Source organism: Orbicella faveolata, unplaced genomic scaffold (assembly GCF_042242905.1).
Source record: "Orbicella faveolata isolate gen_17 unplaced genomic scaffold, um_ofav_v1 contig_25, whole genome shotgun sequence".
Taxonomy (NCBI): Eukaryota; Metazoa; Cnidaria; class Anthozoa; order Scleractinia; family Merulinidae; genus Orbicella; species Orbicella faveolata.
The window spans coordinates 10,363,483-10,378,284 of NW_028301553.1; the positions used below are offsets into that span (position 1 = coordinate 10,363,483).

Below are 14,802 nucleotides of genomic sequence, written 5' to 3' on the forward strand. Positions count from 1 at the left end.
GAAGGGTCAAGTAGTATAAATAGTCGGTAGTTTACTCTCTCCTCCCGACAGGGGTGCTCAGCTGAAAACACAAGTTGAACGCTGGGATTGTTTCTGAAAACATGGCGGACGTGACGAGTTCAGCATTTTATTCGTCTATTTCCAATTCTTGTGATAGTTTGTTCCCTTTTATAGCATTCTAACAGTTTTTAAGCTCAGAAGATATACAGGATCATGGTAGATTTACTGTAAGTTTTAATTGTCTCCGATCACGAACCTTCAACCCGGAACTACATCATTTCCAGTTTCATTTTACAATTTTGCGCAATATTTTACGTACGTACACGTAGACGTTGTTGATGTAAACGCTCCTAACCTTGCAACTGAGCACCTGAGATCTCCTTAGGTTTGTGTTTGCAGTGACTTATATTACTTATTCAATATAAAATTCGATAATTGGTTTAGATTGGTACTAGATTACTTAGTATATGTCCTTGTTTTTTTTGTTTTGTTTTTAGTAAGAACTTTTCCTGGTCGTTGTAGTTTTCAGCGGTCCTTTGATATTCCTAACGGACTCTTACAAATATGGCGAAGTTGTTTGAGCCACATCCCTTAGAAATGGAAAGGTGAGTACAATTGTTAGGAGCTCCGTTCGATTTAAAGGGTTATAGTATACTTTTAGTTAAGCTTGCTTAGACGAAGCCAACTCTAATTTTATTTTTTGTTAAACCAGATTCTTATATATTTCCATTACTGTAGGTCTTTGCTACACAGACGAGAAAAGGATGCTGAACATGGTTTAGGTGTGTTAAGATTGGAAGTTCGTTTCATTTTGGTAGATAATGTAGATGTTGTGGTTCAAGTTTACTCACCCCCCCCCCCCCCCCCTCTTTCCCCTGGCATACCCCTGGCATTTGACAATTTCTGGTGCCCTGGGAGGTGGGAATGCCTCAAACAAGTTATTTGTTGATTATCATATGAATCTGTTTACAAGATTCCCTGGATAACTGTGATATTTAAGATATGTTTTGTATAAGTCTTAGAAGAAACTATTAATCTTGGTTGTTATTCAATGGATTTGGCATGCTTTACATGACTGGCTGGTGAAGAATGTTTTTCAATTTTCAGTGGATTATAGTAAACTGCCTCGATCTAGTGGAGATGGTATGGAATTTTCATCAAGCAATTCAAGTGATGGAAGCAGCTCTGAGGGTAGTGAAGAGAGTGACTCATCACAAAGAATTAACAAGTTATTATCTGCTACTGGTGAAAGGCAAACCTTACTAAACCATGCTACTAACGCTTCAACTGGATTAAGAACTAATGCTCATTCAAAGATCTTCAACGCCAACCACAGTAGCATTCACACTCAAGTTCAAAAGCAGCAAGGAAAAGAAATAACTAGTGTTTACCCTAGATTAATTCAAGCTAGTCAATTACGGGAGGATAGCGTAACTGCTACAACTAGAACACAAAGGGAACAGCTAAATAATGATGGACACACTAAACCTACCAGTATTCAGCGACGGAATTCAACAAATCTTCTTCTTCAAGGAACTGAACTTCCACTGTTAAACAGTCAGTTGGGATTATCACTGAGTGCCAATGATCAGCTTGTTTCATTAGCCCCACCCGCAGTAAATCTAGGCTTTGGAGATGGTCTTTCTAAGTCAACTGTAGTGGAACAGATGGCTGAGTTTATTGACAGCCAGAAAGTCATCAGTGATCTTGAGGAACACAATTCAAAGCTGGTTGAAGAGAAGACAAAACTTTCAGTGCAGCTGGGTGTCCAGACGAAGGTTCGGATATCATAGTTATCTGATTGTGGTTGTCACACTGTGTAAATAAATGTCTCTCATTGGATTCTTGCTTTTGATCAGCTGGAGAAACATCTTCAAAATTTTAGCCTCTCTCTTTTTTTCCCTTTGTATTTTTTTAGCGTGAGAGGTTTTCTCTGAATTCTCCTGTTTTACAAAAATATACAAGCTGCATATTACCACAAGGGATACCTACCATAAAACAGACTTACATGTAGCACACTGTTTATAGAATTTCTCAGTAAATTTATAAACTCTTTTCTCTTTGCACAGGTAAATGCTGAGATAAAGAGGTTGTTAGTGGCATCAGTTGGAGAAGACATTGGCAACAGGTACATGTAATCAGTTCAAAACTTTGTGTTCTGCAGATGTTTAATAACAGGATAAATTGAACTCTCTTAAATACAGAGTTAGTGGGAAAAATGTAAAAGATGTAAAATTCTTCTGAGTAGATTATCTGTCTTAAATGTGGTTAACGACGAATGTCTGAAAAAAGTCTTAGAATTTTTCAAATGCTGCGCACAGGAAGTTTGTGGCTGTTTTTGTCAAATTTCCCATTATGTGTGTGGTTTCACTCATTACACTAAGGTTAGACAAGGAAATATGGAGACTGAAAGTCTTGAATTTTGCAGGCAAAAATATGTATTAGTTTGTGTGTTAACAAATGTGCCTCATTTTAATAGAGCAGTCGTCTTGTTCTTTGTCATAAAATGCTTAAGGTTGGAGGACTTAGTCAACAGAAATGTTCAACAAACTGTGGAACTTAATCACTGGAAGAAGATGTGCGAGGAATACTCAGAAGAATCGGACAGATTAGAAATTGAGTGTGATGTATGGAGGACAAAATTCCTTGCAAGCAGGTAAAGTCTGCTGTTGTAAACGGAAATGGCAACTAAAGCATCAAAGAAAAAAGTCTTGATAAGCCCAGTGGCTTACATAGAACTGCAGGCTTTTAACTACTGTTTCTGTATAGAATCTCTCTTAGGAATAATTTTTATTATTAAAAACTGGATCATTGGGTTTTGCAATGCAAGAGTTTTCATTGGCTCTGCCATCATGTTATACATGTATGTCGAGTCATTATACCATGCTCTAGAAGTATGGTAGGCTTGCACACAATTTTTTGGGGCATTTTTATTTCATTTTAGTTTAATCTTCTATATTTTGGAGACATTTTTAATAAAACGGTTATTCCACTTGCGCTTGTTGGATATGAGATGATTATAACCAACTCGGTGCGACATGCCTCGTTGGCCATCTACCGTCTCGTATCTAACGCACACTCAGGGAATAATTGTTAACTATCCTTTGACTGGATGCTAGTATATAATTATTTCTAGGTTACCTTGTGTTATATTTGTCCAGTACTTATTACCCCACCATCAATTCACTGGACAGTGTAGTTATAAGATTAAACACCTGATAGAAGCAAGTTGTGAGTTTAAGTGTCGTTTGATGCACGACTAAACATGACCGTGTAATTTAAGAGCCATCATCATGTTAAAGTTAACCCACAAGGCATAAAATACAGGGTGTAATTATGACTCACAGTATATTTTTATCACTTTAGAATGATGTCAGATGAACTGTCCAGTTGGAAGGTAACCCTCTACACCAAATTCAGGCAGGCTCAGAGTGCTTTACAGAGATTACTTGATGAGCGAAGTCAGCTTCAACAGTACCTCACTCAAACAAAGAGGTCAGTCTTTTTAACATTGTCTTCATAGTCTCAAAAGAGCAATGTAGAGCAATTGTGGAAGATTGTGCTGATTATAAAGATATCCTTGTTTTTTATGTTGTTTTGTGTCCAAGCCCTTCGTGTGCATTTTTAAGGTGGCTTACTACATTTTTTTCCAAGACTCAGTAGTGCACATTATGTTTGCCTGCTAAGATGTCAGTGTTAGTTACGCGAACCAAAATTGCACAAGCAGCCCTGAGAAGATTTAACAAAAACAACTTCATCACTTGAATGATTCGTGTTAAACCAGTATGGTTTATGCATCCAGTGTCTTGCCCAAGAACATAACACAATGACCCTTGCCAGGACTCACTCAGTCCAGAGTCCAGCGTGCTTACCACGATGCCAATGCTTCCGCTTTGCCTACAATGCTCAGCATTATTCTTATTGGCTAACACTGCAGACTACATGATGTGTCACAGGGCTTTGTAACACATGTTGTGGGCCAGTGTGTAATTCTGGCTTGTAGGTTTATCCTTCCGAGCTGGTTTTGAACACCACAGTGTTGCAGAAATATTTTTTAGTACTCATACTTTCTAAAGTTTTGCTATAAAATAATGGTAATGGAATATCATAATTTCAGGTTAATTCAGTCCGTGTATTCAATGTTAAAGAGTACAAGTGGTAAATATCAAGATTCATCCCAGTCTACAGTACACACCAAAGGTTTAAATGAACAGAGTATCTTGGAAATGGCTTCCATAAATAGCTCTTTGGCTAAGGAGACCCTAGACCTTGCTCAGAATGTTTTGCCAGCCTTCTCATTGGCAGAGACATCACTGTTATTAACACACGAGTCACAGGAGACACTGGAACAGCTACAGATGGAGCCAACATCTGCTGAAAAACTGGCTTTACAGGTAAAAGTAGTATATGGTAAATATTCACCAATGTTCACGTCACCAGTATTCTAGTTACTGCAGTGTGCGAGGTGATCAGATCTGGTGATTGGAGTTTTAAATTTCAGGTTTATTTTGCTTTGTCAGGTGCAAGATATCACTGCAACTTTGCCATGGTTGGAGACTTAGATTATGAGACCCTTTGACTCAGCACTTTGAGTGAGAAATTTTCAAAACACTCTCACCAAGATTAGTATTCACCCTGCCAAATCAGGTTTTGCCTCATAAAATTTAATTCAATTTAGTCACGATTTCTTTGCGTGCATTTTTTCCAGGTTTTGTCCAGTGATGTCGACCTCCAAGCTGAAGAACAGCAACTAAGAGGTGTAATGAAAAGAATGTCTCAACAATACATGGGACATGATTATCAAAGCCGGTTCTCCACCAGAAATTTTCGAGTAACTTATGATTGTTGCGATCGATGCACTGGTACACTTCATGTGGTGTAACACGTTAATTGGCTCGTCACCATGGTCTACTGAGCTCTCATATGGTTAGCACTAAACTCAATCCCCTGAGTTTTAGTACTGTTATGTGCTGAATGTTACAATGTGATTATTGACTGAGTTGGGGATGTAACAAGCGAAGTACTGTGGGGAATACTTGGAGAGTGAATCTGCTGGGTCGGAGCAGAAAATTGGCTCTTAAAGACAGTCATAAAGACTAAAGTTGCTTTATTTTATTCCATTTTATTCTATTTTATTCTATTTAACAAGTCTTTCAAAAGCGCACAATTGAATAATTGTACGGTAGAAAGAAAATATAAACTAAAATTATTTAATATTTGGAATGAATTTAAACGTAACTGATGGAATTGAATTTTTAAAGAGAGCAAAATATTTTTGAAGCGTGTTTTGAAATCGTCTCTGTAAATTTATGAAATATACTGCGGCGACACCACACACTACAACTGCATTGTAAAGAAATGTTTTCTCGCAGTTAGATTAACCTTATAACATATCTACAGCTCAGCTGAACTCGTTTTTTAACTAATATTTGCCTGCACAAGCGCCTAGCTCTATTATCTACACCTGAATTGAAGAAATCAATTGGACATGATGTTTCCACTCTACGCCGGAGAAATTAGAAACGGAGCTTTATTTCTATGGTTAGGCCTATCGTCCACACTAATCCGTTACGAAAACGGAGCTTTTCGTAAACGCTCTTCAAACCGGAGGAATTTGAAGACGCCGGCTTTGCGTTTTATTAGGGAGCTTACGAATCGACGACTTTTGCACGACGCCGCCGTTAGATTGCGTGACATGCTCACTGCGCATGCGTTTCTGAGCACTTCCCAGCTTCGCGCCAAAGTCGACGACGTTGGTGAGAGCGATTTGCCGGCGTCTTGGAAACAGGAGGCCGTGAGGTTAGTTTTCAAAGTTTTCCGTGGATACTTCGGGTATTTTTACCAGATAATTTAAGTAGCACATTAGGGGCATGTCCTTGATGTTTGATTTTAATTTTATTTGCCTGTTTTCGTTCAAGAAACGACCTTCTACAGTGCCATGGCGAACGCTATGAGTTCAACCAACACTGAAAGCGGTCAAAGCACGACACGGTGTGAATGAAAAACAAATTGCTGTATGAAAAATCCTTCATTTTAATCACGCTTCACTGAAATATAAGACGTTTTTTGGTGTACAATGAATTTGAAAGGACTAAAAGGTTTTAGCATTCGTGTCGACAGTTAGAAACAAGGACTAGATAGCTCAACTAGAGAGCTAGGCGATTTTTTCCTCTGTTGTTTTGAGTGGTCTTATAGCCAGCCTAATCTTTTAGAACCCAAATTTTTCTCGACGTACAGCTGCGCTTTCTTTTCTGCCATGCTAGCACATTTTGTTGGTCTGTCTTGAGTATTTTTTTTCTCGAGCTCCTGAGACAAAAAAAAATTGCCGGTCGCGCATAAACGTCGTCGTCTTTACTGCGAATCGTAAATTCAAATTTCTACAGGACGACGACGCGAGACTATAAGGTGACCCAACGGCGCCGTCGTCCGAAAGTCGTCGATTCGTAAGCTCCCTATTGTGGACGGAAAACATTTTGAAAACGGAGCTTTTCGAAAACGACAGCTTCACGATAATCACGTGATTTCCCTGACCGAGATTTCCTCAAACGCAAATCCAAAATAACCGGTGATTGTTGCGTTTTTAAATTTCTCCGGCGTAGTGTGGACGCAGGACACATGATGCGTTTTCAGATTGAAACCTCCGTTTTCAAATTCCTCCGGCGTCATTTGGATGGGACCTAAAGCGTCGGCCGTAGTTTATTTTAAAATGAAAACAGGATTGATCAGTGGAGTCAGGCGTCGAGGACCATGGGACGCTAAATTTTGGGAGCGACTACACAATTCCGGGCCACTTTTGAAGGTGCCCATATTTAGTGGCTCATTTGGCTCGGCAGTGGATAAAAGAACGAACAATTATATAGGTCTATATATTTAGTGGCTCGTCTGGCTCGTCTTGCTCGTCTGGCTCGGCAGTGGATGAAAGAACGAGGAATAATCTTTACGTCCTAGCTCTATGTATTTAGTGGCTCGTTTAATTTGGCTCGGCAGTGGATGACAAAGGAGCAAACGAGCCAAACGAGCCGGCTCTTTTGGTGGATGATTAAAAGCGGCCCTGTATTCTGTAGTTTAGCCAAATTGTGCACTAGAAGAGGTCTTGACTAAGACGAGGCTTGTTGTGCTGCAGTTTCCATACCGAATAATTGATAATAATTGACCCCGGTATGCCTATCGGGAAGCCTTGAGTTGATATTACAGGCATTTACCACCCAAAAAAATTACCCCTGCCTGTTGACAGCTATGGTGTTGGCGTGAATTTTTTAAGCCAATCGCTTAGCGAAGTAGTGCAAAGCAAAAGCAAATGCACATTACTTTCGGCACTCAAATGAAAACCGCTCTATGTAAGAGGCATGTTGCCATTAGCCCGCGTCTGTCTGCCATGTCGTGGGTTCCGTAACGGTTTCCTGACTCTTCTATGACTAATTTCGTATACGTAAGCACAACAAGTGAACGAGGGGAATTAGCAAGTGAACTATGTGAACCAGCACTGCAGGTGGGTAGGTAGGTAGGTAGGTAAGACTTTATTTTACGAGGGTAACATTTGACAGTATTAAAACTGATAACCTAATGGCCCTCAAAAATTAAAATTTTAGAAAAAGAAAAAAATAGTACAATCGTAACAATATTAAAAATAATTAAAATAAAATAATTAAGCCTACATACATCGTAAAATATTTATAAAATGTGATTATTTACAAATTTTAAAAAAATTTACAGGAATAGTTTGCTAAGAATTTGATTATCTAAAATTATTTTAAAAAGGGAGCGCTTAAAATTTTTTACACTGGTACTCTGTTTGATGTCCACACTTAATTTGTTCCATTCTTTGTGGCTCGCACAGCAAACGCTCGACCCCCTTCAGTAATTCTCTTAAATCGCGGGCACATTAAGTTTATATTACAAAAACGGGTTGATCTATTATGAGTGTCAGAGTTTCTGATAAGTAAATCATTTATATATTCCGGGGTATTGCCATTCAGCCTTTTGTAGGTTAGAGCGCATCGATTTATATATGATTCAGCATAAAAGGGAACCCACTTTAAGGTGTTAAATAAGCCGACAGAAGATGCTGGTCTTTCGGCATCGAGGATAATTCTAGCCGCACGTTTTTGAAGACGCAGGACTTTCATAAGATTTCCTTTACTGCAAGAAGTCCAAATCGTGCTACCGTAAAGCATTTCAGGTTTAATGATCGTAGAGTAGTATATGTCTCGTTGATTGCGTTTCAAATAAGGACTTATGTGACGAAGGAGTCCAATACGTTTCGCCAACTTTTTGCATAACTCCTCAATCTGGCGATTAAATGAAAGATCCTGATCTAACGTTACCCCAAGAAGTTTGAAATCAGTAACATGTTCAATATTACTTCCATTCAAGTTAATATCTACTGAGGTAGAGGCGACAAGGTTCCGCAAACGTTTGCCTGTTACCAGCATGGACTTCGTTTTCTGAGAGTTAATAAACATTTTGTTTCGTGCCGACCACTCATCTAAACGTTTGAGATCTTGATTGAGAGCCTGTGTCAGATGAGGAACATTTTCCCAGCTAGAGCATTTTGATAGAGTTGTATCATCAGCATAAACATCCAGTGTTGAATCACGTATACTTCAAGGCATGTCATTTACAAACAATAAGAAGAGAATGGGTCCTAAGATTGATTCTTGAGGCACTCCTTGTAACAACTGCTTACTGGTGGAACAGCAGCCATTTATACGCACATATTGTTTTCTTCCAGTGAGATATGACCCAAACCACTTTAATGATAAATCGTTGGCCCCATAAATAGATAGCTTCTTAAGTAAAAGCTCATGATTTATTACATCGAAAGCCTTTCTAAAATCGACAAAAGCTAAGCCAGTAACCATATCATTATCCATATTAAAGAGCAGTTCGTCAGTTAATTTAATCAGCGCCGTTTCCGTGGAATGATTTGGTCGAAAGGCTGACTGGAGCTTGTATAGCAAATCACAGCTGTGTAGGTGTTTGCAGAGAGAGGTTGCAACGTGTCGTTCAAGTATCTTCGAAAGAACAGGTAATACAGAAATTGGTCGATAGTTGCTTGTGTCTTCACGAGAGCCATTTTTAAAATGGTTGAATAGGTGGAATAAAGTGAACGAGCAAGTGAACAAACTAGTCGAGCTTGCATGTCAACCCCTGAACTGGCAATTGCGCCAGTTATCTCCGTCATACCAATTAGGCGAGGCAGCAAGCGACGCAAATGAATTACATTTTATCATATAAACACCGGTGAAATACCAGGATTTTTTCTTCGCGTAGCGAAGATACCATTTTTATCTTTCACACTGTGAAGATATCATTCCTTCTTGATAACATTTTTATCTTGTCCCTACACCTAAATTTGTTGATGTATGATCGAAACATCTTCGGATCTTCTTCGGTCGTCTTCGGCAATCTTCGGTAATTTTCGGAACATGTTTGGAAAATGTTCGGAAGCGTTCGTCTGGCCTTCGGAACAATTTTGGAAAATCTTCGGAAATCTTCGGAAAGTGGGCGTAAATCTTCGGAAAATGGTAAAAAACGTCGTCATTAGTATGTTTATGTAATAAACAGTAATTAACACTCGAAGATAAAATTCGTATCCACGCGCGGGCATGTAATATCCTCCATGTCAGTAGCAAGTGGACCGACTGAACCAGCAAGTGAGATACGAGAGCCTGCATGTGAACTAAGTGAAACAGGTAAACCTGCGGATCATCCACGTGGACCGGCAAGATAAAAGGCCTGGGGAAGCAGCAAGTGAGCCAAGAGAAGGGGGCGGTTCATTTCGCTGACCCCCAGTCCATGGACTACCACGATGGACTACCGAAATGGACTACCTAAATTACCTACCCAAATGGTTTACCTATACGGACTACCTAAAAAAAGAGAAATTCCAATTGTTTCCAACAGTCCGCGCCTACAGATTTTCTGAAAAAAAAAAGCACTCTTTTTTTGGAATTTCTGTTTTTTCAGGTAGTTCAGAATAGGTAGTCCATTTAGTAGTCCATGTAGATAGTCCATTTAGCAGTCCATTTAGGTAGTCCATTTCGGTAATCCATCGCGGTAGTCCATGGACTGGGGGTCAGCGAAATGTACCGACCCCGAGTAAACTAGCAAGTAATCCAAGTGAACCTGTAAGCATGCAAAGGAAGTGAACCAGCAGGTCAACCAGGTGAACAAGCATATAAAAAGATTAAAAAAACTGAACAAGGTGCACCACCCAATGAACAAATTAAAAGAGAGGAATCAGCAAGTGAACGAAGTGAGCCAGTAAGTGAACCAACTGTACCGGCAAGGAAGGTGAACCAGCACGTGCAGTAACGGAACTCCAAAGTGAAGCAAGTAACCAGCGAATCATGTGGACCAAGTGAACCAGCAAGTTCACCAACTGAACCAGCAATTGAACCATATGAAACAGTAAGGGAAGGAATCAGATCAGTAAGTTGAGAAAGTAAACACAAAGTGAGCCAGGAAGTGACCCAAGTGCACCGGTGACTAAAACAAATGAAACGTCAAGTACAAATGAAGTAAGTGAACCAACAAGGAAACCAAGTGAAACAGCAGCTGATCAGCTGGCGAGCCCTGCGGCAATAAAACCGAACAAATTGAATCGGCAAGTGATTCAACACGTGAACCAGGGGATGAACCAAATGAAAAAGTAAGCGAACAAGCAAGTGGACACTAAAATGAAACCAAGTGAACCTGTAAGTTTACGAAGTAATCAGGCGTCATGTAAACTAAGGGCCTGTTTACAAGGAGGGAGGGTTACCCTATCAAGCGGGTTAACCCTAGCTGTAGGGCAAAAGACAGCCCGGGTTTACAAGCAAAATTTTACGGGTAGCGCAACCCTACAACCTGGGACAACTTAATGTGCGGTTACACTCTAACGGTCTGGAAACAATTAGAAAGTTAATCCGGGTAGGCGGGTTAACCCTACCTGGAGTGTTTACAAGGGAAAAAGTTAATAAATCAAGTGTGACTCAGTACGTTTTATGTAGATATCGAATTTTGCGTGGGCATCGAGCTTGTGTGGGCATTGAGGTTTATATCTTGTCTTGGCATCAAGCTTTGTCCGGGTATTGAGACTTTGGGTGGGCATCGAATTCTCTGTGGACATTGATGAGTGCTGTGTGTATATAGAGATCGAGTTTGGTTTGCAGGGTCAGTTTTGTAGAGGTCATTTTAAGTCTCGTGTTGATACAACACCTAGTGGACTCGGAAAGAAGGGAAGATACTGGGTGGAACAAACGCGTAACTCTTAAATTGTTTGATAGGAAATAAATTTATTGCAGTTGTTATTTTACACATGGGAATTTCATATAATATGTATTTTGTAACAGAGTTATTAACAAGTTTTTAAACACGGTCCTGCCGACATGCATCGACACGTAGAAATGAGCAAAATACTGGAGTATCTTCACTATGAGTGTTGCCTTTTTGTCAAGTGTGCAATAGCGATGTTTTAATTCTTCTTTGTTGGTACGACTTTTGTTTCAACATAATTTTACAACAAGACTTGGATGACAACGAGTGTGAAAAAATTGAGAACCACAGAGAACTGGAGACAATTTATGATTCTAAAACAAGCCAGTTATTCTGGCTCAAGTTATACTTCCTGTGATTCTGCGATAGATCTGCTACGGTTACACTTAATACTTTATTTACAGTAAATATTGTTCTTTACTCTGCTATTACAGAAAACATTGAACTATCTTGTTTCAGATATTTAGGTAGAGTAGGTATACTGCACTTGGGAGAGGTTTATTCCAGAAATTGTTGGTAGAAGAGATTTGATGCCGTTTAGATGCTACTTCTGATTAAGATCAAGTTTTAAAATGAAAGCAAAAAAAGAGATCAACAAACCGCAATTGAACACTACGTTTTAGCTTTATCTGAAGATCTATATACATCACATTACACACATTCTATTCTTGATCTTATATATTATAAATCCTGATCCTCAAACTCGAAACAGCTAACTGTGTCTGCTTGATGCCCAAAAACCACTTTATGAAAATTAAATTAAAATATAATTCAGTATGTTACAAGCGTGTCTCACTTGGTATGGATTACAACTGTTTCTGTGCAGATTTATTTACAAGCAATGAGTATTTGTTCATCTCAAAATTCTGGTTTTCTGTAAACTTTTACCATATAGTATTTCCAGACTGCTACATGTAATGAACTGCAGCATTTCTAACCACTGGATTAGAATTTCACTGAGTCCATCAGTCGAATCTTGCTTTCTATGACATCCTTTAACCACTTTTCACGAAACCTTGTTTTACCAGGCCTGACAATAAGGAAGAAATAAGCACAGGGTTACTCAAGATTTGAGCTGAGGAATCTTCTTCTGCAGAGAAATAGGAACATGTATGGGTATGGATGGTTCAAATACCTTTAATGCAAATCTGAGAGAATGTAGACAGTCAAGATTTTTGTTCACACATACCTGTGGACAAGACGGTGCGTCTCAAAAATATAGTAAACTTCAACTGGAAAAGTCTGAAACAGGAGACAAAATAATTGATCCAGCACTAATTTCTCTTCACTGTGTCAAGCAAAAAGGTAATTAAAAGAGGTAGGAGGTCATACAAATATTTTTCACGCTAGCTACTGGGACCACAACCCTTCCTTCCTTGTTGAAATCATTCAATAAATTTAATACCATACCTTAGGCTTAAATTTGCTAACTTCAAGAGTGAAGTAAACTGAAGCAGTTGCTCTTGGAATGGGTCTTCTCCTGGTTGGTATACTCCACTTGACAGCATAGCGATATCGCCAACTGTAAGGGTGTTCCTCTTCTCTCAAGAAGTCAATGCAGTACAACCAGCACTTGTCACGCTCCCATGTCTGCAACATGGTTGATAAAGCTTCATTTTTCCATAGTCATTTACGCATACAGTATATATTAACTATTTCTTATTCCCTGGATGGTATGCTAGTCTGTTATATAATTTGTCAAGTTTACATCTTCAGCAAGGGATTCTATACTGAAATCTCCTCTAAGAAATACCTTTCCAGGACTGTCATTAAGTTCTGATTCACCTCTAGCCTTGATCTTCAAACCCATAACAATCTTGTTACTTCATAGGCGAATTGTATCAACTTCAGGCAAGTTCACCCATAGCATCAAGAGTCCATCAAGCATGCATGTTCAGCCGTAACAGGTGCTACAGGTTACAACCCTTATTGACCGCCCTGCCTGTCTAGAAGTGTCAACTTAGGCCCCAGTTATATGGTCTCGGGTACCCAAGACAACCCTCCCCCTAAGGCAACTTTGTCGAGCGCTTATATGTGAAAACATAGTCCCTGTAGGCCGAGTCAAAGTTGACCCTGCATGATTATTCATAATCCTTATTGAATTATCAAATGTACAGATATCCCTCTTTCTTTGAGTTTCACTCAGTCACGGTGGGTTTTGCCGAGTTAATTTTCACTTCTTTGATACAAATTTCTTCTTTGAATCCTAAATCTAGGCATTACATGACACTTGCCACACCAAGAGTTGTCCTGGTTAGGCGAACCAAAGTGTTTATATGAAGAAAAGTTGACAGTCCTGCTTGCTAGGGTTACCCCATCTGCCGAGGTGAGACAACTTGCCCACCCAAGTTGTCTCGCCCCCGAGACGGGTTCACAATCCGATTGGTTGATTTTGCAAAAAAATATGTGTAAAGTTACCTCGGCCAGGGTAACTCGGAGGGAGAGTTGTCTCGGGTACCTGAGACCATATATATGGGGCCTGAATTAATAAAGCAGGTACACAGTTACACATAGCATGCATAGGTGAGTGTTAAAAAAAGATGTCCAAAAAATGCCTTAATTTTCGCTTCATATAACTACTTTAACATTTTCAAATACATTTTATACACTGAAGAGAGACCCATCATTTCACCTTACTATAGTATGTTTAACTTGCTTGGTAACTAATGCTAGTCTCGGCTATTTAGTTTTGATAGAAGAAATGCGATTAACTTTTCAGGATAGTATATACTGTAAATTTGATTATTATGATTTCGAGGTTAATTTCTATTAAGCTATCCTTTTTATCATTATTATTTATTATCATCTCATGTATAACTTATGATTTGTGGTGACTCGCCTAGTATGGCCGTATGGGGTCTTGGACACTTGCGGGCCTCCAATGACTACTTCTATTTTAAATATATTCTTTTTAGATATATACATTTTTCCTCATTTTCTTTTCTTATGTTTAGTTTTAACCTGTCATAAATTGTAATAGGTACGGATACGCTTAAGTTTATTCCATTTCCTATCTCATTGATTAACTTACCTGGATAAATTCCTCAATCTTTTCTAACCCTCCAGCGACTGTAAAGTTTTCAGAAGTCATCCATTTGATATTGGGTATCTCATATCCCGTCTCAGGATCTATTGTGGGTTCATCATCTTTAACATCAGGAACGTCTGATTCCTTTGCCCCACTGGCGTACACCGACAATCTTCGCCGCGCATTATCAATTGCTTCGTCTACGATCTCACGAGCCTCTTCTTCGTAAATTTCCTCAAGCGTTCGATTTCCAGGAACCACTGTACGGATGATTGGTGCAGGTTTCTTTGCTGTACCTGCAGAGGACATCGTGCTTGAAATGACAGACTGAAAAGGTTATCGTTCGCTGCTTTTGGCAAAAACCCTATCATTCAAGTTTGTCCACCATTTTGATTTAACTCGGTTTCCATGGTAACGATCATTAAGCCACGCATTCCCTTTCTCAGATACCGCTGATTCGTGCTACCGACATTAACTTGGAGAGCCCTTCGAGGAGCGGGATAAACCTGGTTGAA

The 14,802-nt window shown here is 39.3% G+C and overlaps 2 protein-coding genes and 1 long non-coding RNA gene across 4 annotated transcripts; 2 read left to right on the forward strand and 1 right to left on the reverse strand.

Moving 5' to 3' along the window:
• The first annotated feature begins 85 nt into the window (after positions 1–85).
• LOC110049215 (golgin-45-like) lies at positions 86–7,583 on the forward strand. 2 transcript variants are annotated; one of them, XM_089293665.1, is made up of 10 exons: positions 86–385; positions 498–605; positions 739–782; positions 1,108–1,778; positions 2,070–2,128; positions 2,516–2,656; positions 3,367–3,495; positions 4,118–4,394; positions 4,709–5,799; positions 5,919–7,583. In XM_089293665.1, the coding sequence occupies exons 2-9, from the start codon at positions 565–567 to the stop codon at positions 4,880–4,882; spliced, it is 1,536 nt and encodes a 511-aa protein (XP_089149791.1). In that variant the 5' UTR covers positions 86–385; positions 498–564; the 3' UTR covers positions 4,883–5,799; positions 5,919–7,583. The 2 variants fall into 2 exon arrangements, with proteins under 2 accessions (XP_089149791.1, XP_089149792.1); XM_089293666.1 differs by having other exon boundaries at positions 86–227.
• A 3,349-nt stretch (positions 7,584–10,932) lies between these two features.
• Positions 10,933–14,294, forward strand: LOC149108891 (uncharacterized). The gene is made up of 3 exons (XR_016208427.1): positions 10,933–11,157; positions 12,288–12,564; positions 13,091–14,294. It is a non-coding gene; the product is annotated as an uncharacterized LOC149108891 (long non-coding RNA).
• LOC110049211 (A-kinase anchor protein 14-like) lies at positions 11,260–14,596 on the reverse strand. The gene is made up of 4 exons (XM_020754995.2): positions 14,291–14,596; positions 12,670–12,849; positions 12,449–12,501; positions 11,260–12,289 (listed from the first exon to the last, which is right to left on the reverse strand). The coding sequence occupies exons 1-4, from the start codon at positions 14,594–14,596 to the stop codon at positions 12,205–12,207; spliced, it is 624 nt and encodes a 207-aa protein (XP_020610654.1). The 3' UTR covers positions 11,260–12,204.
• Between the last annotated feature and the right edge of the window lie 206 nt (positions 14,597–14,802).